Source organism: Carcharhinus amblyrhynchos, unplaced genomic scaffold (assembly GCF_965287045.1).
Source record: "Carcharhinus amblyrhynchos unplaced genomic scaffold, sCarAmb.v2.hapA scaffold_38, whole genome shotgun sequence".
Taxonomy (NCBI): Eukaryota; Metazoa; Chordata; class Chondrichthyes; order Carcharhiniformes; family Carcharhinidae; genus Carcharhinus; species Carcharhinus amblyrhynchos.
The window spans coordinates 8,441,468-8,466,397 of NW_027649779.1; the positions used below are offsets into that span (position 1 = coordinate 8,441,468).

At 45.0% G+C, this 24,930-nt stretch overlaps 2 protein-coding genes across 2 annotated transcripts in view; one reads left to right on the forward strand and one right to left on the reverse strand.

The window, feature by feature from the left end:
• The window catches only part of LOC145362481 (uncharacterized), a 47,461-nt gene extending 32,384 nt beyond the window's left edge, over positions 1-15,077 (reverse strand). The window contains 3 exon segments of the mRNA XM_080218492.1: positions 1,173-2,103; positions 10,433-11,823; positions 14,997-15,077. Coding sequence (XP_080074618.1) covers positions 1,173-2,103; positions 10,433-11,762 — 2,261 coding nt within the window. The 5' untranslated portion in view covers positions 11,763-11,823; positions 14,997-15,077.
• Positions 15,078-16,038: 961 nt separating this feature from the next.
• Positions 16,039-23,493, forward strand: LOC145362536 (uncharacterized). The gene is made up of 3 exons (XM_080218557.1): positions 16,039-16,144; positions 16,236-17,693; positions 22,396-23,493. Exons 2-3 carry the CDS (start codon positions 16,592-16,594, stop codon positions 23,166-23,168), a joined length of 1,875 nt encoding a protein of 624 aa, XP_080074683.1. The 5' UTR covers positions 16,039-16,144; positions 16,236-16,591; the 3' UTR covers positions 23,169-23,493.
• Positions 23,494-24,930: the final 1,437 nt, after the last annotated feature.

Consider the following 24,930-nt stretch of genomic DNA (forward strand, 5'->3'; position numbering starts at 1 on the left):
CTCCTCCTCATTTTCCTGCTTTCTCCCCATAACCCTTCAACCCATTACCAATTAAAAATCTGTCTAACTCCTCCTTAAAATTTACTCACTATCCCAGCAACCACCGCACTTTGGGGTAGTGAATTCCACAGATTCACAGCCCTTTAGGAGAAGTGGTTTCGCCTCAACTCTATCTTAAATTTGCTATCCCTTATCCTTAGACTACGACCTCTCATCCTAGAATGCCCCACAAGAGAAAGTATCTGCTCCACATCTACTTTATCCACACCTTTTATAATCTTGTATACCTTAATTTGATCTTCCCTCATTCTTCTAAATTCCAGAGAATATAAATTGGAAAAAATTGTTCAGAGTGCGGCCAACTCCGCACTCCAAATGAGGATGGATAAAAGACAGCACACCTGTTTGTGTGGAGTTTGCACATTCTCCTCTTGTCTGCATGGGTTTCCTCCGGGTGCTCCGGTTTCCTCCCACAATCCAAAGATTTGCGGGTTAGGTTGATTGGACATGCTACAGAATTGCCCCTTAGTGTCCTGAGATGCGTAGGTTAGAGGAATTAGTGGGTAACTATGGAGGGATATGGGGGTAGGACCTGGGTGGGATTGTGGTTGGTGCAGACTCAATGGGCCCAGTGCCTCTTTCTGCACTGTAGAGATTCTACGATTCTTCTATGACCTGTAGTGGTCGGAAAAAGACTATTTACGATCCAGTATAAAGTTAATGTACTATATAGAAACTAAGGGCAGGCCATTTGAGTCTGCTCCACCATTCAATATGATCATGGCTGATCCACTACCTCAATGCTATATCCTCCCCATACCACCTGAAGCCATTAAAATCTAAAACAAAAACTATCTCTTCCTTGAATATATTCAGTAATTTGAATTCCACAGCCTTCTGTGATAGAGAATTCCCCACGGTCACTGTCCTTTGAATTATGAATTTTTTCCTCATCTCAGTCTCATCTGACATCTGCTTTCGTGGATCATTTCAGTGGAAATGTGCCATCGCTCAAAGGGAATCAGCCACTGGAATGAAAATTGAGAGACTGGCCAGTCCAACAGCAAGAAACCCTCTGACCTCCCACTTTACCAACTGTCAGAATGAACATGCTTCAGTCCTGGATATGATTAACAGCAGCAATAACAGCAGAATCCAACTCCTGTCATCACTTGTGAATGGGCTGATGTTTCAACAAGGTGGATAACTGAGTGAATCCCTTTCCACACACAGAGCAGGTAAATGGCCTCTCCCCAGTGTGAACTCGCTGGTGTCTCAACAGGTGGAATGACCGAATGAACCCCTTTCCACACACAGAGCAGGAGAATGGCTTCTCCCCAGTGTGAACTCGCTGATGTGTCAGCAGGGTGGCTAACTGGGTGAATCCTTTCCCACAACTGGAACAGGTAAATGGTCTCTCTCCAGTGTGAACTCACTGGTGTGTCTGCAGCGCAGATAAATCACTGAATCCCTTCTCACACTCTGAGCAGGTAAATGGCCTCTCCCCAGTGTGAACTTGCTGGTGTCTCAACAGGTGGAATGACCGAATGAACCCCTTTCCACACACAGAGCAGGTGAATGGCTTCTCCCCAGTGTGAACTCGCTGATGTGTCAGCAGGGTGGCTAACTGGGTGAATCCTTTCCCACAACTGGAACAGGTAAATGGTCTCTCCCCAGTGTGAACTCGCTGGTGTGTCAGCAGAGTGGATGACCGAGAGAATCCCTTCCCACAATTGGAGCAGATGAACGGTCTCTCTCCAGTATGAACTCTCTTGTGTCTCAGCAGGCTGGAGGAATCTCCGAATCCTTTCCCGCACACAGAGCAGGTGAACGGTCTCTCCCCAGTGTGAACGAGCTGGTGTGTCAGCAGATGGGATGACTGAGTGAATCCCTTCCCACAACTGGAACAGGTGAACAGTCTCTCCCCAGTGTGAACTCGCTGGTGTTTCAGCAAGTTGGAAGACTGATTGAATCCTTTCCCACAATTGGAGCAGGTGAACGGTTTCTCCCCAGTGTGAACTCGCTGGTGTGCCAGTAGGGTGGAGGAATCTGCGAATCCTTTCCCACAATTGGAGCAGGTGAACGGTTTCTCCCCAGTGTGACGGCGTTGATGTGTTTCCAGCCCAGACGGGAATTTGAATCGCTTTCCACAATCCCCACATTTCCACAGTTTTCCCATGGTGTGGGTGTCTGCATCTCAGTGCTTTTCCTGTCACTCTGATGGTTTCCCCAACGTAATGAATGACTCTATCAGAGCTTGACGTGAAATTTTGTTTGAGATTTCGGATGGCAAATCCTCCCCTTTTAACATCCTGTAAAAGGAGTTTACAAATGTCATCACAGTCAGTACAGCTCAGAAATTGAGAATAGGCAACCCTAGTTGCTGTGGAATATCCCTCACTGGTTTAAAGTGAATAATGAATTTAAAACATCACTGCGAGTCAGCAAATCAATCAAAATGCTCACATAGGAGTAGAATTTATCTCCAGATGTACAGAAATCAGAAATAATGAAATTATGTTCAATTTGTACAGAATTTTAGAATCCATAGAACCCTTGCAGTGCAGGAACTGCATCAAGTCTGCACCGATGACTTGGATGAATGAACATGGTTCAATCCTAGACATAATTAACAGCAGCAATAACAGCAGAATCCAACCCCTGTCATCACTTGTGAACTTGCTCGTATCTCAGCAGGTGGAATGACTGAGTGAATTCCTTCCCATAGTCAGAACAGGTAAATGGCCCCTCACCAACGCGAACTCACCAATGTGTCAGCAGGTGGAATGACCGACTGAACCCTCCCCACACAAAGTGCAGGTGATCAGCCTTTCCTCAGTGTGAACTTGCTGGTGAATCACACCAGCCCTAGAGCCATGGAATCTCACACAGATAACAGAGCGCAGCACTAAAAACTCTGAACTGTAGATGAGTGTTCAATAATACTCACTTCTGGAACAATTTCACTATTTTCAAATTTAAACTTGCTGCTGGAGCCTGCAGCTGGAAAGATGTCAGAAGCACTGGAGTCAGAGAAAAATTGCAGTCTCTAAATCTTCTCACTCCCTTTAAAAGCAAATTACAAGAGTCATGTGTCAACTGTGGTTTGAAATTACGAGATAAACTTTTTTTTGTTTGAGATTGCTGTGTAAATCCTCCCCTTCTAAACCCCTGGAAAAGGAGTTTCCAAATCCATCATTCAGTCCAGGATAGAAACAGGGAATATTCTCTCCTCCTGTTTCCTAATGTAGGATGATTTAAGATCAATATGTTTAAATTGGGAGTAGTTCAGACAAGGTACGTTAAGCTGATTTGGGACACAAATGGGTTTGTTTTATGAAGAAAGTTTGGGCAGGGTGCATCTATAATCATTGAAGTTTAGAGAAATGAGATTCTAACTTATTGAAGCATATAAAATTATCTGGGTGTTTGACAAAATAAGTCCTGAAAGGATGTTTCTCCTCAACGGTGAATCTAGAACACCAGGTCATTTAAAAATAAAGCTCTAAGACAAAGATGCTTACCACTTGAACACACCACCCTGACTTCCTGTCCACACATCCATCCTTGGCCTTTTGCAATGTTCAATTGAACCCCAAAGCAAACCAAAAGGACAGTACCTCATCTTCCGAATGGGCACTTCACAGCCTTCGGAACTGAACATTGAGTGAACAACTTTACAGCGTGATCTCTCTCCTCCATCACCTGCGAATTTCCATTAGTTTTACTTAATTTTGTTTCATTTTTTTCATCTCTTTCATCCATTTGTATCATTCTTCTTTCTCTCTTCCATTTTTCCACTTCCCTATTCCCACTCTCCTTCTTGTGCCTCCCCACTCCTGGCCAACTGCCTTAACCATCTATACCTCTGCTCTGCCAAACAAAACATTCTGATCTCTTAATGGTCACTGCTAACCACTGTGCCACAGTGGTTGCACTGCTGCCTCACAGCACCAGGGTTCAATTCCCAGCTTGGGTCACTGTCTGTGTGGAGTTGGCACGTTCTCCCCATGTCTGTGTGGGTTTTGTCCAGGTGCTCAGGTTTCCTCCCACAGACCCAAGATGTGCAGGTTAGGTGGAATGGCCATGCTAAATTGCCCCTTCGTATTAGGGGTACTAGCTTGGTAAGTGCATGAGCTTATGGGGATAGGGCCTGGGTGGGACTGTGATCAGTGCAGACTCGAGGGGGCCAAATGGCCGCCTTCTGCACTGTAAGATTCTGATTCTCTGATTTTTAGCAACTTCTCAGTCATCTTTATCCTCACTTACATTCCCTTCAACCCATTCCACCCCATAGTATAATTTTTTTTGATTCTCTTTACCCTTAGCTCTGACATAGGATCATCGAGACTGGAAACATTACCTCTATTTTCTCCCCACAGAAGCTGTCAGACCTGCTGAGATTTTCCAGCATTGTCTGCTTTAGCTCCGCCCACTGACCGCGCATGCGCTCTGCTCCCCGCTGAACAAAGATGGCGGCCGCGGCGCGGGGCCGAATCCCCGATAAAATCCCCGCAGCTGCAAACCCGGGACCCGCAGGCTCTGATTCGGACCTTGCGGTCTACAGCGGGTGTTTGTGAAGCCTCCGCTCCCTCCCCACCTCGACTCCCGGCTCCATTTCTACCTCCACCCCACCGACTCTCACCCGCTAAAAAAAACCGTCTCCCGCACTCGCAAGCTCCGAGGAAAGTGACACTGCGCATGCTCCAGAGGCAGCACCGCGCCTGCGTACTGGCCACCTGTGGAGTGAATAGGGGACTTTCACACCCGCAGCGAATGCTGGGTGATAACTGCACCACTGAAATTTCAGAGTTAATACAAAATAAAATTGTTAACATTTGAGATAAATTAACAAAATATTGTGAATTGGTGATCTTCTGTGCTCCATTTCTGGAAGTTCTGCTGTGGATCACACAGAGGTATCAAAGCTTTTTTTAACGTTTCCCCTCTCACTCCTTCCTTGATTGTGTTGATTCTGGCTGGGTTCAATTATGATGTGGAGATGTCGGCGTTGAACTGGGGTGAGCACAAAGGTCTCACAATACCAGGTTAAAGTCCAACAGGTTTATTTGGTAGCACAAGCTTTTGGAGTGTTCTTCCTTCAGTTGAGTGAAGAATTGTGTTCACAAACAGGGCAAACATAGACACAGACTCAATTTACAAGTTAATGGTTGGAATGCGAGTCTTTACAGGTAATCAAGTCTTTACAGGTACAGACAATGTGAGTGGAGAGAGGGTTAAGCACAGGTTAAAGAGGTGTGAATTGTCTCCAGCCAGGACAGTTACTGAGATTTTGCAAGTCCAGGCAAGTTGTGGGAGTTCTCATTTCACAGCAGAAATATGTAATAACTCTCCAAAAGAAAAAATCCAGAAGAATAATTTTGAAAAAGAGTTGACTAATTTCGTATTCTCCAGTCAAGTTAGGATGGTTATTACTGTCAGAAACAAAACCTGACTCTCAGAATGAACATTGTTCAGTCCAACTGGGTGGCATGGTGGCACTGTGGCTAGCACTGCTGTCTCATAGCGTTAGGGACCCAGGTGCAATTCCCAGCTTGAGCCACTGTCTTATGGAGTCAGCACGTTCTCTCTGTATCTGCATAAGTTTCCTCTGGGTGCTTTGGTTTCCTCCCACATTCCGAAAAATGTGCTGGTTAGGTGCATTGGCCATGCTAAATTCTCCAAAATTCAGTGTATCCGGACACTGGAGTGGGGCAACTAGGGAATTTTCAGAGTAACTTCATTGCAGAGTTAATGTAAACCTACTTGTGACACTACTAAATAAACTTAAAAAAAAGTAGTAATGTCAATAGAAGCCAATCTCTGTCGTCGCATGTGATCTCATTGGTGTTTAATCAGGTTGGGTGACTGAATGAAGCTCTTCCCTGTGTGAGCTCACTGGGGTCTCAACAGGTTGAAAGGGCAAATCCTTTCCCACACATGGAGCAGATGAATGACATCACCCTTGAATGAATGAGCATAAGATCATAAGACATAGGAGCAGAATTCGGCCACTCGACCCATCAAGTCTGCTCTGCCATTCAGTCATGGCTGATATTTTTCTCACCCCCATTCTTCTGCCTTTTCCCCACAACCCTTGATTCCCTTATTAATCACGAATGAGTTGGTGTTTCAACACTTCTTGTCTGCTTTTAAAATTTTTACACATTTAGAACATTTAAAAGGACTATTTTCAGTGTGAAGAATTTCAGTGAGGCAGGATGACTGAGCGAATCCCTTCACACACAAGTTAGGGTCTGTAATGCACTTCTGATTGTGTGGTGCAGACAGATTCAATTGAAGTATTCAAAGGGCAATGAGACATCATTTGAATAGGAAGAATGTGCAGAAATACAGGGCGAAGGTGGCTAGTTGAGTTATGCATTCAGAGAACCGGGGCAGACATAATGGGTCATGTGGCCTCCTTCTGCACCAAAGCTATTTGGTGATTCTGTGAAATCTTGAAAAGCACAAAAATGCTGGAATAAAACTCAGCAGGTGAGGCAGCATCTGTGCAGAGAAAGAAACAGTGTTAATATTTCAGGTCTGTGACCTCTCATCAGAACTGGGAAAAGTTAGAAATGTAACAGGTTTGGAGAAAGCGGAGGAGTGTGACATGGACTAAAGGAAAGTCTGTGACAGGGTGGAAGACAGGAGAGATTGAATGAGAGAAAAGTAAATCCCCCAGAGCCAGAGGGAATGGAGATGGAGTGGGAAAAAAAACAAAAGCTGTGTCAGGACCAGGGGAGTGGGGGAGGGGGGGGGGAGGGGTTGGTTGTTGACTGAAAGGAGGAAAAATGAAACAATCAAAGACAAAGAAACAGAATGGGCTGAGAGTTAACTCTCTGAAATTGATGGACTGAATGTTGAGTCCAGAAGGCTGTATAGTGTGGAGGGAGTGGGTGAGTGGGAGCATGTTCTCCTGGGCCTGCTCTAGACCCTGGTTAGAACAGTAATCTGTAGATCCAGGATAGGAGGGGCTGAAGGGGGAGACAGGGGTCACTCTGGTTGATCTTCTGTGGTCTTTGTCTGTGCCCAGGTGGCCCTGAAGAGGGAGATTCTGTTGGGACTTTGTTGTTGATTTTGGTCTTTTAGTTTGATTGAACTATAAGTTTGGGGAAACGAGGGGGAAGAGTGTTCCAGAGAAACTGGAATTATCTGTTTTGAATTTCTATTCTGCATTGACAGTGACACTGACACCGTCAACTCCTTTTTTTAAATTAAAAGGGAAGGATTTAATGATAGGAAATTAAAACCAAACATTAGATCAAAATTCGACAGGGTCACTCGATCCACCAGGACCTGAATTTCACAGAATCGTGGTGCAGGAGACCACTTGGCCCATCATGTTTACACTGGCCCTCCAAATGAACATTATGGCTTATTGCCATTCTCCTGCCTTTTCTCCATACCCTTTGTTAGGGAACTTTACTAACTGTCCCATTCTTCACTCCCCCGAGAATCCAGACAAATATTTTCAAAGTTTAAAATTGGCCTTTATTCAATCTAATAGCAGGGGAAACCTGATTCCACACGTGACATACAGGCTCCCAGAGCAAAGGAATACAACAGCAATTATATCTTTAACATCAACTATGAGTCATTAACACACAAATCAAAGTTGTAAACTTATTCAAATGTACTCAATATCCAATCCCAACTAATAGTTCTGATTACTTCATTTGTTTTCCACATTAGTGTTTTACCAATGACAGCAGCCCTACGCTTGCCTAATTACAATATTCAGTCAACAGGGCACATCTACACAGTTACATTATCAATAAACACATGAATGTGGTCCTTGACTGTTTGGCAACCTGAGTGGTGACTTATGATTTCTGTCAAAATACACTGCAGTCTGTTATCTGAAAGCAGTGATGTTGTAGTTACAGCCCTCCTGTGGTCCATCAAAGGCCCCATGTCGATTGTTTTTGCGGCTGTATCTTGCAGCTTGAGCAGTTTCTCAGGAACTTTGCTGCATTGAATGATTTTTAACCCTTTCGCCATCTATCCCAGGTATTAGTGCAGTGGACCTTCTCTGAACTGCTTCTTACACATATATATCCTTAAGGAGATGAATAATACTCCAACTGTGGTCACATCAGTGTTCTGTATAACTGACGAATAACGTCTCTTCTTTTGTAACTAATTCTTTTCACAATAAACAATAACATTCCATTAACTTTCCTGATTACTTGCTGGACCTGCCTTTTGTGATTCATGCACAAAGACACACAGATACCTCTGAATCCTTCACTGTTTTGATGATATACTTTGTTTTTATTCTTCCTACCAAAATGGACAATTTCACATTTGTCCACATTTATATTATATTTACTGGTTCTTTGCCCACTCGCTTAACCTATGTCCCTTTATAGCCTCCTTCCATCCTTTTCATTACTTACTTTTCCAGCTAGCTTTATATCATCAGCAAATTTAACAACGATATCTTCAATTCCCTTATCGGAGTCATTGAGACAAATGGTAAAAAGGTTGAGGTCCCAGCATTGATCCCTGTGGCACACCACTCTTCACATACAGCCAACTAGAAAAAAGACCCATTTATGCCAACCATTTCCTATTAACTAGCCAATCTTCTTTCTGTGTCAATATGTTACCATTCCCCCCCCCGCCCCATGAGGAGTTTTCATTTTCCACAATAACCTTTGATGTGGTAGCTTACAAATGCATTCTGGAAATCTCAGTACATTCACCTTTACGCACCTCTGGTTCCCCTTTATCCACGGCACATGTGAATCCTTCAAAGAACTGAAAAAATAGATTGAATATGATTTCCCTTTCTCAAAACCGTGTTGACTCTCCTTCATAGCCAGATTTTTTTCTCACTACCATGCTGTAACATATTTAATAATAACTTCTAACATTTTTCCTATGACATGTTAACTGTTCTGTAGTTTCCTGCTTTTTGCCTCTCTCTTTTGAATAAAGGAGTTACATTTGCTACTTTCCAATCTAATGGAACTTCCACCAAAACCAGAGAATTTTGGAAAATTAAAAATAATGCATCAATGATCTCACCAGTCATTTCTACCCGTCTTCAGCTGAAGAACAGCCTCATGGCCTCAAAACGTCAACTCTGTTTCTCCCTTCACAGATGCTGCCCGACCTGCTGAGTCTTTCCAGCATTTTCTGTTTTCAATTAAGATTATCAGTATCCACAGTACTTTGCTTCTAGTTTACGAGCTACTTCTTTTAAGAGCCTAGAATGGAGTACATCAAGGCCCAGGATTTGTCAGCCCACAGCTCCAACCATTTGCTCTGTACCACTTCATAAGTGACAGCAGTTTTCCTGAGTTTCTCCCTCCTTTCCACACCCTGATAGGATATAACTTCTATCCTCGATACTATCGGATACAGTATTAAACTACAGTGAAGACTGATGCGGAATGCCTGTTGAATTCATCTTCCATCTCCTTACTTTTTATTATTAATTCCCCAGAATCACTTTCTCCTGGACCAACATTCACTTTGTTAACTCTTTTTTATTTAAATATCCAGAGAAACATTTACTATCTATCTTTATATTTCTAACTGCCTTCTCTCGTACTCAAATTCTTCTCTCCTTATTAATCTTTTTATCATTCTTTGCTGTTTATATTCTGTCTAGTTTTCTGACCTGCCACCCGTCTTTGTGCAATTCTTGGCTTTTTTCTTTAAGTTTTATACTATCTTTAACTTCTCTAATGAACCACGACGGTGGATCCTCCTCTTGGAATTTTTCTTTCTCATTGGAATCAGTATCTGTTCTGGGTTTTCTGAAATATCCCTTTCAATATCTGCCACTGCACCTCTATTGACCTGTCCCTTAACCTCATTTGCTGGTTCACTTACACTGAACACAGCTCAGTCCTTGATGTGATTAACAGATAAATCCAATCATTGTGGTTAGTTGTAAACTTGCTGGTGAATCAGCAGTGTGGATGGTCGACTGTATCTCTTCTGAAACTCAGGGCAGTTGAATGGTTTCTCCCCAGTCTGAACTCACTGGTGTGTAGTCAGCTCAGAAGACTGAGTGAATCCATTCCCACACTCAGAGCGGGTGAATGGCCTCCCCCCAGTGTGAGTGCACTGCTGAGTTTCTAGCTCTGACAAGTAACTGAGTCTCTCCTCAGAGTCTCCACATTTCCACTGTCTCCCTAATGTGACTGTGGTTGTGAATGGTGTTGTTTCCTTCCAGGTTCAAAATTCTCCACTGTTTAGGTTACGGTAAATTGTGTGGCTCCATCCAATCCTGATCTGACATTTTCCGTGAGTTTCCTGACCCCCAAATCCTCCCATTCTCAGACGAACTATATTAACACCTGTAGCAGGGCTGGAGTCACTTTTCAATTCAGCAGAACTGACCCAAATGGACATGGTTCAGTCTGAATATGATTCACAGCAAAATTCAATCACAATAGTTCCTTGTGAATTCGCTGGTGTTTCAATAGATTTGATGACTGACTGAATCCCTTCCCACACACAGAGCAAGTGAATGGCTTCTCTCCAGTGTGAACTCGCTGGTGAGCCTGCAGCGTGTGTGAGTGAGCAAAGCCCTTCCCACATTGGGAACCAGTGAACATCCTTTCCCCAGTGTGAATCCGTTGGTGTATTGCTAGGTTGGATGATTGACTAAATCCCTTCCCACACTGGGAACAGATGAACGGTTTCTCCCCGGTGTGAACTCGCTGGTGTGTCCACAGATTGCCTGAGTGTGCAAATCCCTTCCCACACTGGGAGCAGATGAAAGGCCTCTCCCCGGTGTGAGTTCGCTGGTGTGCCAGCAAGTGAGATGAGTCAGTGAATCGCTTCCCACATTGGGAGCAAGTTAACGGCCTCTCCCCAGTGTGAACTCGCAGGTGTATCAGGAGATTGGATGAGCGAGCAAATCCCTTCCCACACTGGGAGCAAGTGAATGGCTTTTCCCCAGTGTGAACTTGCTGGTGTAATGTTAGGTTAGATGACTGACTGAATGCCTTCCCACACACAGAACAGGTGAATGGTCTCTCCCCAGTGTGGGTCCTCTGGTGTATATGTAAACTGGATGACTGAGTGAATCCTTTCCCACACTGGGAGCAGATGAATGGCCTCTCCCCAGTGTGAATTCGCTGGTGTGTCAGCAGGTTGGCTGAGAGCGCGAATCTCCTCCCACATTGAGAACAGCTGAATGGCCTCTCCCCATTGTGAACGCGGTGGTGTTTTGTTAACATGGATGATGCTTTGAAGCCCTTCCCACACACACAGCAGGTGAATGGTCTGTCCTCACTGTGAACTCGCTGGTGTTTTGCTAGGTTTGATGACTGATTGAATCCCTTCCCACACACAGAGCAGGTGAACGGTTTCTCCCCCGTGTGAGTTCGCTTGTGCAAGGCTAGGCTGAATGACCGATTGAATGCCTTCCCACACACAGAGCAGGTGAATGGCCTCTCCTCAGTGTGAGTCCTCTGGTGAATATGTAAACTGGATGATTGAGTGAATCTTTTCCCACACTGGGAGCAGGTGAATGGCCTCTCCCCAGTGTGACTACGTAGATGAATTTCCAGCAAGGATGGGGATTTGAATCCCTTCTCACAGTCCCCACATTTCCACAACAGTTTCTCTCTGTTGTGACTGCAATTATGTTCCAAAAGGTCAGATGATTGGCTGAAGTCTTGTCCACACACAGAACACGTGTATAGTTTCTCTCCACTGTGAATGATGCTATTTTCTTCCATGTTCAAAACACATTGATATTCAGATTGCAATAAATTGGCTGGCTCCATAAGGTGCTGATACCAAGCTTGGTTTCAGTTTCCAAACTGCAAAACCTCCTCTTCTAATACCCTGTGAAATTGATTTAAAATAGAAAAAGGAAGTGAGAGTGAACCCACAAAAACACAATGGCAAGTTGTGAAACTGAGCTGAAAGAATCTGGTAATTTGTGGGGACGGCACTGGGAAAAGGTGACTATGAAAACTGCTGGATTGTCAAAAAACCCAATTGATTTCCTTATGTCCTTCAGGGAAGGGAACCTGCCATCCAGTCTGGGCACTATGGAAAAAGACAGAGAAATAGGAGAGATCGGGGATGAAGGAGAGGGATTTTATACATCTACAACTCAATGAGAACACTGACAGAATCTCCCAAACCCTCAACCTCCACCATCTCAAAGGATCAAGATAGCAGGTAGATGTGAACATCAACTCCAAGTTCCCCTCCAAATCATGTCTTGACTTGTCTGATAGCCAGTATTAACGAACAGAAATTTCTTTCAATACTGGGAAGACTGAACCCATTGTGTTCAGTCCCCATCACAAACTCCACTTCATCACCAGCAGCTCTATCCTGCTTCCTGGCAACTGTCTGAGGCTGAACTAGGCTGTTCACAACCCTGGTGAAATATTTCACTCTAGGAGGAGCTCCCAGCCACATATCCACATCATCATCAAGACTGCCTATTTCCATCTTCATTCATTGAAACCCTAGTGTGAGGAGGCCATTTGGCCCATCGAGCCTGCACTGACAACAATCCCATCCAAGCCCTATCATCCCCATTTATCCTATGTTTTTACCTTGTTAATCCTGTTGATGCCAAGGGTTAATTTAGCCTGGCCAATCCATCTAACCTGCACATCTTTGGGCTATGGGAGGAAACTGGAGCACCTGGAGAAAACCCACACAGCCACAAGGAGAATGTGCAAACTCCTCATAGTGCCCCGAGGCCGGAATTCCACCTGGGTCCCTGGCACTGTTAGGCAGCTGTGCTAACCACTGTGACACCGGGCCACATGTCAGTGCCATCGCCCGAGTCCACCCAAGTCTCAACTCATCTGGAGACCTCACCCATTGTGACGTCACACATTCAATCATTCATAAGAACATAAGAAATAGGAGCAGGAGTAGGCCATCTAGCCCTTCGAGCCTGCCCCGCCATTCAATAAGATCATGGCTGATCTGTCGCGGCTCAGTTCCACTTTCCCCCCCTCTCCCCATAACCCTTAATCCTCTCTCTTATCAAAAACCCATCAACCCGCGTCTTAAAAATATTTAGCGAGGCAGCCTCCACCACTTCAACGGGCAGAGAATTCCAGAGATTCACCACCCTTTGAGTGAAGAAGTTCCTCCTCAACTCCGTTCTAAACTGCCCCCCTTTATCTTGAGACTGTGCCCCCTAGTCCTACTGTCTTTTTTGAGCGGCAAGAGTCTCTCCACCTCTATCCTATCCATCCCATTCATCATCTTATACGTCTCAATGAGATCTCCCCTCATTCTTCTAAACTCTAACGAGTACAAGCCTAGTTTATTCAGCCTCTCCTCATAGCTCAACCCCCTCAACTCCGGTATCAGCCTAGTAAACCTCCTCTGCACTCCTTACAAGGCCAAAATATCTTTGCGCAGGTGCGGCGCCCAAAACTGCACACAGTACTCCAGCTGCGGCCTCACCAATGCCCTATACAGCTGCAGCAAGACCTCCCTACTTTTATATTCAATCCCCCTCGCTATGAAGGCCAGCATCCCATTCGCCTTCCTGACCACCTGCTGCACCTGCAAGCTGGGTTTTTGCGACTCATGCACAAGGACCCCGAGGTCCCTCTGCACCGTTGCCTGCTGCAGTTTTTCGCCCCGTAAGTAATAGTCCTTCCTACCATTATTCCTACCAAAGTGGACCACCTCACACTTGCCAACATTAAATTCCATTTGCCATTTCCTGGCCCATTCCCCCAGCCTATCTAGATCCTTCTGCAGACTCTCCACACCCTCTGCACAATTTGCCGTTCCCCCAATCTTGGTGTCATCAGCAAATTTCGACACCCTACACTCGGTTCCCTCCTCCAGATCATCTATATAAATGGTAAAAAGCTGAGGCCCCAGCACCGACCCCTGGGGCACCCCACTAGTCACCATCCGCCAATCCGAATAGCACCCATTGACCCCCACTCTCTGCCTCCTATTTGACAACCAATCCTCTATCCACGCTAACACCCTACCCCCAACTCCATGTCCCTCGACCTTCTGCAATAACCTCTTGTCAGGTACTTTGTCAAACGCCTTCTGAAAATCCAGAAAGACCACATCCACCGGCTCTCCTCTATCCACCGCCCTAGACACATCCTCATAGAATTCCAGTAAATTTGTCAGACACGACTTCCCTTTAATGAAACCGTGCTGCGTCTGCTCTATCAAGCAATTCCCTTCAAGATGCCTTGCAATTTCCTCCTTAATGACAGATTCTAACATTTTACCTACCACAGACGTTAAACTAACCGGCCTATAATTCCCCGCCTTTTGCCTGGCACCCTTCTTAAACAACGGCGTAACATTAGCCGTTTTCCAATCATCCGGCACTTCCCCGGAATCCAGCGACGTCTGGAAAATAACCACCAAGGCATCCACTATCACCTCCGCCATTTCTTTCAGAACCCTCGGATGCATTCCATCCGGTCCTGGGGACTTGTCCACAATCAGCCCCTCCAGTCTGTCGAGCACCGCCTCTCTAGTAACAGTAATGTCATCAAGACCCTCCAGTCCTACCACCTTTCCATCTCTAACACCCGGCAAATTATTCACGTCCTCCTCCGTGAAGACAGAAACAAAAAAGTTATTCAATACCTTAGCCATATCCCCATCCCCTACCACTAGGTCCCCTTTCTCATCCTCTAAAGGACCAACGTTCACCCTAGCCAGCCTCTTCCTTTTTATATATTTATAAAAACTCTTGCTATCCTTTTTTATATTAAGCGCTAGCCCAGCTTCATAGTTTCTCCTACCCTTCTATATTCCACTGTGACAGCACATTCTCACCCACTTCCATTGTGACGTCACACTCTCACCCATTCCATTGTGACGTCAGGGCTTCACTCTTCATTCACAATCTGCCGGCCTCCCACATTCAGCCTCAATGGCGGCAGTCAGCCCGGGCCCAACACTACCACCTGCGGCTCCATTTGATACAAACGGGGTGGAGGGGACCGGAAAGTTCTTTTCGGGAGTTGAGTTTAAGAAGCCTCTCCACCCACCCGCCATATTTATCGTTCCCCGCACGTCACCCTCTACCTCGTATCGATCTCGCTTCCAAACTAAAACTGTCCATCCATCGCCATTACCCGCAATGCGCATGCTTCAGGTCACGCCCCCCTCTTTCACTCTGATTGGTTGGAGGATCAGCCGCTCCAGCTCGATCCTGAAGGCCCGCCCCTCATTCACTCCGATTGGTTGGAGGACCAGCCCCTTCTTCCGCTCAGTCCTCCAGGCCCACCCCCCTCTTCCTATTGGTCCGGAGCCGCCGTCAATCAGTCCCTGGGCATTGTGATGTGGAGCATGCGCAGTGTCATTGCTGTCCTTGGTGCTGGTTTGTCCCGGAGAAGCGGAGTCAGCGTTAGGCGGTGGCTGGGCGGGTCTGGAAACACTTTGTGGATTCGCTTTAGAATCATTGTCAGCTCCCTGGTTTGCAGCTGTGGGGCCTCTCCCTCCCTCCCGGGAACAGACCCAGGTTAACGGCCCCATCCTGGCTCAGCCACTGGAGGATGGTTCACATCAGAATATGGGGGAGGGGGACAGTAAACAAGAGGTTTCACTTTGGCCTCAAATCAATGAGGACTCTGATCTCTGGGAAGGAAGGAAACCCTGGGAGGATTCACAAACACCCACCGGAGGCCCCAACACCCCCAATAAGACCCATCGGTTTTATTGTCAGTCTGCAGAGAGGAGCTGGAGAACTGAACCCATGATGTGGGAATGCCGGCGTTGGACTGGCATAAACACAGTAAAAAGTCTGACCACACCAGGTTTTAGTCCAACCGATTTATTTGATAATAGACTCACAAGCTTTCGGGGTTAGTCCCTTCGTCAGGTGAATGGAGAGTTCTGGCCTCAGACAGAGCATATAAAGTATATAAAGTATATGCTCTGTCTGAGGCCAGAACTCTCCATTCACCTGACGAAGGGACTAACCCCGAAAGCTTGTGAGTCTATTATCAAATAAATCGGTTGGACTAAAACCTGGCGTTGTCAGACTTTTTACTGAACTGAACCCAGACAGAGAAGAGGGAGGGAGAAAACTGGGAGTGGAGGAAAGAAATGGTGGAGATGGTGAGATAGATTTGGATTTCAGCCCAGGGAGGGGGGAGAGTTTGTGGGGTGGGGAATTACAGATTTGGGAGAACAGGTGAGGAAAAAATGTTGCAAAGAAACTAGAATTGTTTGTTTGGAATTTCTATCCTGGACTGACGGTGATGAGTTTTCTCAACTTTTTACAGGATATTGGAAGTGGAGGATTGGCAGATGGAAAACGGAAACTGAACATCACGTCTGACAAAGCCATTTGGTTCATCAGGAGCTGAATATCATCGGTCTTTGAATGTGAAAGGAGAAATGTTTGTCTATTCTGTCTGTGGGCAAAGATTTTAAACATAGTGTGACCGGAAAAGCATCGGGACAAACATGCACCCAAGTGAGAATGGTCCAGTGAACTGACTGTGGAAAGAGCTTTAACCAGTTACACAGCCTGAAAAATCATCACACCATTCACAGCAGCGTGAAACTATATACATGTGAGTGTGGGTGAGGCTTCTACTGTTCATCCAACCTGGAGAAACACAAGAGCACCAGCACCATGGAGAAACCGTGGAAATGTGTGGAGTGCGGGAAGGAATTTGGTTTCCCGTCACAACTGGAAGTTCATCGGCGCAGTCACACTGGGGAGAGACCATTCACCTGCTCCGTCTGTGGGAAGGGATTCACCCATTCGTACAACCTTTTAACACACCATCGAGTTCACACTGGGGAGAGGCCATTCACCTGCCCTGTGTGTGGGAAGAGATTCACTCGCTCATCTCACATTGTGACACACCAACTTGTTCACACTGATGAGAGACTGTTTAGATGTTCTGACTGTGAGAAGAGTTTTAAATGCGAAAAAGATGTGCTGACACACCAACGCATTCACACTGGGGAGAGACCGTTCACCTGCTCTGTGTGTGGGAAAGGATTCATTCAGTCATCCCACCTGCAGACACATCAACTTGTTCACTCTGACAACAAACTTTTTAATTGTTCTGACTGTGAGAAGAGCTTTAAAAACAAAAAGGATCTGCTAACACACCAATATACACACACTGGGGAGAGGCCATTCACCTGCTGTGTGTGTGGGAAGGGATTCAGCCGTCCATCTGCCCTACTGAACCACCAGAGAATTCACACTGGGGAGAGGCCCTTCACCTGCTCAGTCTGTGGGAAGGGATTCATTAATTCATCCAATCTTCTGATACACCAGCAGCTCCATACAGGGGATCGACCGTTCACCTGCTCTGAATGTGGGAAGGGATTCACCCGTTCATACAACCTTCCGACTCACCAGCAGGTTCACAGTGAGGAGAGGCCATTCACTTGCTCCGTGTGTGGGAAGGGATTCACTCGTTCATCCAACCTACTGAACCACCAGCGAGTTCACACTGGGGAGAGGCCGTTCACCTGCTCCGTGTGTGGGAAAGGATTCAGTCAGTCATCCAACCTGCTGACACATCAGAGAGTTCACAGTGGGGAGAAGCCATTTACCTGCTCTGTATGTGGGAAGGGATTTTCTCATTTATCTTATCTTCTGCAACACCAGCGAGTTCACACTGGGGAGAGGCCGTTCTCCTGTACTGTCTGTGGAAAGGGATTTGTTCAGTCATCCCACCTGCTAACACACCAGCGAGTTCACAAGAGATTGCGAGGTTTGGATTCTACACATATTGATGCTGTTAATCATACCCAGGACTGAATTATGTTCACTCTGACTTTTTTCTTCTATTGAGGTTTGATATTCTGAATAAATGTGAAATAGACATTTGATGGAATTATTGTTGTAGATTTTTGTCAGTTCCATTTGAGTGTTCAACATCACCAAGCTGCAGCTCAGAAAGGGCAGTCTGAGGGAGGATCATACAGTAAACAGAACTTCATTCTTGACACAGTCCTCCATGGTCACGCTAAGAGGAACACACAACACTTTGGTCTTTCTCGTCACTTTTCCCTGACAGCGGAGTCCCCATGTGGGTGAATCCTGAGGAATGTAAGAAATGTGTCCCAGTCGCTTTTTTCCAATGTTCAGAGCCTCTGGACGTGGAACAGAAGCTCCTTTACAACTGTGTTTAGAGTCAGGAAGAACAATGGTGAATGCTGGAAACATGCTGTCAAAGATTGGTGTAAAACTGGGATCTGTTCCTGACTGAGAATGAAACGGCAGGTTTAGGTTTCCAGACTAAAAATGCAAAAAAGTCTGAAACGTTTTAATGTGTGTGCGTGTGTGTCAGTCATGGTTTATTGAACAGAAACTGGCTTAAAATAAATTGGTTGAAGTCTGCATTAACGTAGCAGCTGGAGAAGTTCAAAGGATGTCATGATGTGGGTATGCCGGCGTTGGACTGGCGTAAACACAGTAAAAAGTCTGACAACACCAGGTTTTAGTCCAACCTATTTATTTGATAATATACTCACAAGCTTTCGGGGTTAGCCCCTTCGTCAGGTGAATGGAGAGTTCTGGCCTCAGTCAGAGCATATAAAGCACAGACAGTTTAGAGATTACTGATTAGAATGCGAATCCTTCTGCTTTCTTGCATCTCTGTAAAAACTTGATGTCTGTGTCGATATGCGCAATCTTCTTGGAGATCCTCTCAGAACTCTCCATTCACCTGACGAAGGGGCTAACCCCGAAAGCTTGTGAGTATATTATCAAATAAATAGGTTGGACTAAAACCTGGTGTTGTCAGACTTTTTACTGAGTTCAAAGGAGCCAGGTAACTGCTGGGACAATTAGACAACAATTTTGATTCTCAGATGAATAGAGAAAGAGCTGCAGTATGTGTCCAAGAATTCTCAGTTTTGATGATGTGTGCTTCCCACACACTATCGTTTTAAATAAGCATCACTCCTAATAGCCTTTAACCATTATAAACAGAACAGAGAGAAGCTGAGCAGCATCAGAGTCCTGACTGACCATTTAAGAATGAGTGACTTGTTTAGCTGAAGTTTCCTGTTGGTAGTTTTCTGGGTCATCTCCTTATTTTGATCATTGTCAGTGATCCCTAGGTATGTGAACCTGTTCTCCTCTCTTTCAGACATTCACTCACTTAACATCTCTCTCTCAGAAACTCAATATTTAACACCCCTCATCTCTTTCACATTCACTGAACGTTGCTCTTTCTCTCCAGGCATTCACTCACACTTACCTTCCACCTCTCTCACACTCTAACCTCAGTCCTCTCTCACATTCACTCAACCTCTCTCCTCTCAGGTTCTGTCTTTGTCACTTAATGTCTCTCTATCTTTCTTTCAAACACTCTCTCATTTAACCTTCCTATTTCAGATAATGCTTAAACTTAATCATTGTTTTCTCTCTCTCGTTACCTCTCTGAAAAAGCACAAACACTTCATCACTTTGATGTCTGAGAAAACATCCCATTGATGGAGATTCAATCTTCTCTGTTTCTCTCTCCCACTTCCTCCGACAGGCCCTGACTCACTTTAAATCTCTTTTCTAATAACTCTCTTTGGGAAAACTCATTTGTTCTCTAATTCCTCCACATTTCTCCCAGTGATGACCCTCAATCCATCTCCCAATTCAATGACTGTGTTAAAAATCCAAATTATCCCCTTTCTTTATTGTTTAACATAGGAATGGAGGTGAATGTAATGCTGAGACCAGCAGCAATCTGTGTGGTCGTTCTTGATGCTGTCAGAGTGAGTTCACCCTCACAGGCAGGAAGACTGTTCACGATGATAACAGCAAACTGACGTGGGCTGTTTCATTCTCAGGTAACACAACTTCCTGTTTCTCTGCCAGTTCCAAACCGCACATCTCACTTCTAAGCAGAAAATAAATCCAGGGACCACAATCTGGTGAGAACATCTGTCAATGCAGCCTATATCTGTTCACAGGGTCAGGGCAGAATCACACAGGTCACATTGTGGTGACATTTACAAATGAGCCAGTTATTTCTGTTCAGAGTTTCCATTCACAGATATAACCAGCTGTGTCTGTGGATCAATTGCTGAGTTCCCTGTACTCCCCATAGCCAAGAACTGATAGCCTGCTCCCTTATATTCTATATTATTCTCTCTGTATTGCTTGTTTCCGCTGTTTCTCAGCTTTTATCTTTGACCGCCCCATCTTTCTGCTTTTTAAAATCTTTCTCAATTTTTCTCTCAGTCTTTCTGTCTCCCCTTTCCTCTGTATCTTTCTCAGGCTGAGTGTGTTCCTATTTAATCGAGACGTTCAAGATCATGGAGAGTTTCTGATTGATTATAGAAGGAAAGACAGGGAGAAAAGCAAAAAAGCCCAACAGGTCTCATGGCATCTGTTGAGAGAGGAACAGTTCATATTATAAAATAATAATTTTGAGTTCATATAATTCTTCAGGGCAAGAGAAACATGTGTTATCCATCTTAGATTGGGGAATATGATGGGGAGATTTAATAAAGGTGTTTAAAGTGACAAATGTCAATGGAAAGAAACTATGTCCAAGGAGCAGGAGGGTCTGTCAATGGAGAGAATCAATTTCCCAGGTGCAGGAGGCTCTGTAAGCAGAGGACACAGAGATTTGATATAATTGTCAACAGAATTGAAGGGGTTAAAAAAGAGAATTTTTTTTACACAATAAATTGAAATGATCTGGAGTGCACAAACTGACTGGTTGCTAGAAGCAGGTTTAATAGTAATTTTCAAAGGGAATTGGATAAATACTGACAGAGTTATGGTGAATGGGATTAATTAGATACTTCATTCATCTTTGTGACAGTCTGAATGTTTCTCCCCTAAGGTTTTAATATTTGATCTTTTCAGTCACCATGTGTCTCAAGCAGAAGATTTAAACATTGGGTTTGATGAGCTGTCAGATCTGTTTCCTATGTATCTTTGTAACTTCAGAACTGCAGATAACCATGAAAAGGAACTGATTATTTTCAATTTCTCTAACAGATACACTTCAGATATCAGAAATCTCAGGAGATCCTCATTTCCTCATTATTCTCGTCTCAAATATAACAGCTCTCAGTCAGGCCAAGTCAGTCACATGTGTCTCTGTTACGATGTTTCCACTTCTATTTTATCACTCACCTCCCAGTGACACTCACCATAACACAGACACCTTAAAATATCATTGCTCCCTTACATCTTGTCCTCCTATTATAATCGAATGTTTGTTGGGCCTCTTGTCTCCCTTAAGGTCAGATTACCTGCAGTTCAAATGACCTTTGTGATTATTATACCAGACTCCAATCAGCCCCAGGAGCTGCAGTTGTGAAATACAGCAAAATTGGAATAACAGACAGGTTATTGTCTGATACTGACAGTGGGAAAGTAACACACACCGGAATTTAAATATATTACATCAATAGACCATGACTCACACACTATCAAATGAAACCTAAACTTTGATTATGGTGCACTAGATACTGACTGTACTATCATTACATTGGATCTAATGCTGTGTTCACTAACATACTGCAATGTGACTCTTATTATGTGAACAAACACTGTTTATGTTACACTCAGAGTCAGTCAGTGTTTTGCTGGGTTTTCTCTGTGCTCCATCTCCACTCTGATTGGACTGGAGCCTGTGTGTGTGTCATTGTTACACTGAGACTCTTATTATTGGACAAGCAGCAAGTCACCGTCACAATGCTCGGATGATTGACGGCAGCACGGACCAATGGGAAGAGGGGGCAGTGCTGGAGGACCGATCGGGAGCGGTCGGTCCTCCAACCAATAGGAGCGAATGAGGGGCAGGGCCAGCTCTGATTGGAGCATGCGCAATGTGAGTAATGGCAACGGAAGGGGGCTTTTGCTTTGGGCTGGGAAATCTCTGAGTGATTGGCGGTACGGAGAGAGCAATGGATCGCCCAGGTGGGTGGAAACGCTGCGTAAGCATGTGGTGTAAGCAGCAAACCGCGGAAGAGAGCTTCCCGGACCCAGTCTGTACCGAGCAGGGCTACAGCTGCTCATATTCGCCACCTTTATTGGGGGTAATGTGCAGCAGTGAGCACGCGCTGTATATGTTTGTAGAGGGCAATGATGTCATTGAGTGGGAGGAGCTTGTTCCCCATTGTTCAGAATGGAGACAACTTGTCCATCAAACTGCATCAACCCTCTGAGTCCCAATGTCTCATTGATGAGACACATTTCCCTAGTGCCGGCCCCACAAATTACCAGATTCATTTAGCTCAATTTCACAACCTGCCTTTCTGTATTTGTGGGTTCTCTTTCACTCTTTTTTTCTGTTTTAAATCCATTTCACAGGCGATTGGAAGAGGAGCATTTGGAGTTGGGAAATTCCATCCAAGCATCACGTCAAAATCTGACAGAGTTGTGTCGTTTATCATAACCTCAATATTATTGGATCTTGAACATGGAAGGAAAAAACACTGTTGATAGTGGAGAGAAACCATACACATGTTCTGTGTGTGGACGAGGCTTCAGCCGATCATCTGGCCTGGCAAAACACCAGCGCAGTCACAGCAGGGAGAAACCGTGGAAATGTGGGGACTGTGGGAAGGTGTTCAATTACCCATCTGAACTGGCAACGCATCGACGCAGTCACACTGGGGAAAGACCGTTCATCTGTCCTGAGTGTGGGCAAGGCTTCACTCAGTCATACAGCCTGCTGCTTCACCAGCGAGTTCACACCGGGGAGAGGCCTTTCACCTGTTCAGAGTGTGGGAAAGGATTCACTCAGTCAACCCACCTGCTGAAACACCAGCAGATTCACACTGATGAGAGACCTTTTAAATGCAGAAAATGCGGGAAGTGCTTTAAGAGTTCTCGGGAACAAGTGCTGCATCAAAGAGTTCACACAGATGAGAGACCTTTTCAATGCCCAGACTGTGGGAAATGCTTTAAAAGTTCTGGGGAACTGGTGTCCCACCAACATGTTCACACTAACGAGAAGCCGTTTAGGTGCTCTTACTGTGGGACTGGGTTCAGGCGATCATCTCAACTCACTGTACACCAGCGGGTTCACACTGGGGAGAGGCTGTTCACCTGCTTCAAGTGCGGGAAGGGATTCATTCACTCAGGCAACCTGCTGAGACACCAGTTCACAAGTAATTACAGTGATTGGATTGTGCAGATAATCACATTCAGCACTGAACAATACTCATTAGAGTCTGTTTCTGCTGATATTTATAAATGTCAGCCCAGTTACAGGGGATAATATTCTGGATAAAAGTCACATAAATCAATTTTGTGTTAAACATGCAGTGTGTCGAATCTTCTTAATATGTCTAACATGAATTAGTTCCTTTTAAAATCTCCCCCTCTCCCCTGTCTCCTCCATCCTCACCTCTAACAAGTGTGGGGAGCTCATGGAGCTTCTTTATAAGATAATGAAGGGGATGGATACGGTAGACGTAGAGAGATTCTTCCCGCTCAGAAAGGACAGCAGGACTAGAGGGCACAGCCTCAAGATAAGGGGGGGACAGTTCAGATCAGAGTTCAGGAGGAACTTCTTCACTCAAAGGGTGGTGAATCTCTGGAATTCTCTGCCTGTTGAAGTGGTGGAGGCTACCTCGCTAAATATATTTAGTCACAGGTAGATAGGTTTTTGATAGACAAGGGAATTAAGGGTTATGGGGAGAAAGCGGGAAAGTGGAACTGATCCACTTCAGATCAGCAATGATCTTATTGAATGGTGGGGCAGGCTCAAAGGGCTAGATGGCCTACTCTTGCTCCTATTTCTTATGTAAGATTGAGACAATCTGATCAGCTGCCTCTGCTGCTTCCCTCCCTTTCACTGTACCAGCCGGACCAGACTCTTTTTCTGAGCTCTGTCTGAACTCTCACCTTTCTCCAGATTCTATTCCATCTTCTCCCTTGCGACTTATTATCTAATGGGGAGAGACTTAAGGATGCTCCGGTGCAGAGGGATATGGGTGTCCTTGTTCATGAGTCACAGAAAACTAGCATGCAGTTATAGATAATAAAGAAAGTAAATGGAATGTTGGCATTTGTAGTTAAAGGAATAGATTATAAATGTAAGGAAGTGTTGTTGCAACTATACAAGGCATTGGTGAGACCGCAGCTGGAGTATTGTGCACAGTTTGGTCTTATTTGAGGAAAAATGTAATGGCATTGGAGGCAGTTCAGAGAAGGTTCACTAGATTGATTCCAGAGATGAGGGGTTTGTTGTATGAAGAGAGATTGAACAGTTTAGAGCTATACAGTCTGGAACTGAGAAGAATGAGGGGAGATCAAATTGACGTATACAAGATGATAAAAGGTACAGATAAAGTCGACATGAAGTGGATGTTTCCTCTTGTGGGGCATTCTAGGATGGGAGTTCTTAGTCTTAGGATAAGGTTGAGGAGAAACAACTTCTCCCAAACGATTGTTAATCTGTGGAATTTGGCTACCCCAAACTGCGGTGGATGCTGGGATAGTGAGTAAATTGAAGGAGGAGTTAGACAGATTTTTAATTGGTAATGAGATGAAGGATTATGGGGAGAAGGCAGGAAAATGGGGATGAGGAGCATATCAGCCATGGTCAAATGGCGTAGTTACACCACATAGCACCACAGAAAAGTTACAACACGAGAGGAGGTCATTTGGCCCATTTTGTCCATGCCAGCCCGAAGTTGCCCTTTCTAATCCCACCTCCTGTACCCGGCCAATAGCTCAGTAGCTGGCAGCACTTAAGGTGCAGATCCAGGTGCATTTTAAAAGAGTTTAGGGTCTCTGCATCCACTACCACCTCAAGCAGCAAATTCCAATCACCCACCACCCTCTGCGTAAAAAAGTTTTTTCTCATGTCTCCTCTACCCCTACTGCCACTTATTTTGAATCTGTCTCCCCTGGTCCAAGAAACATCTCACATTTGCACACTCACACCGGTATCCCAAAATAATGGGTCCATGTGCTGTCTAAGACAGTCCACTCAAATTTTCAAGTGATATTAAGGTGCTGTCTATAATGAAGAT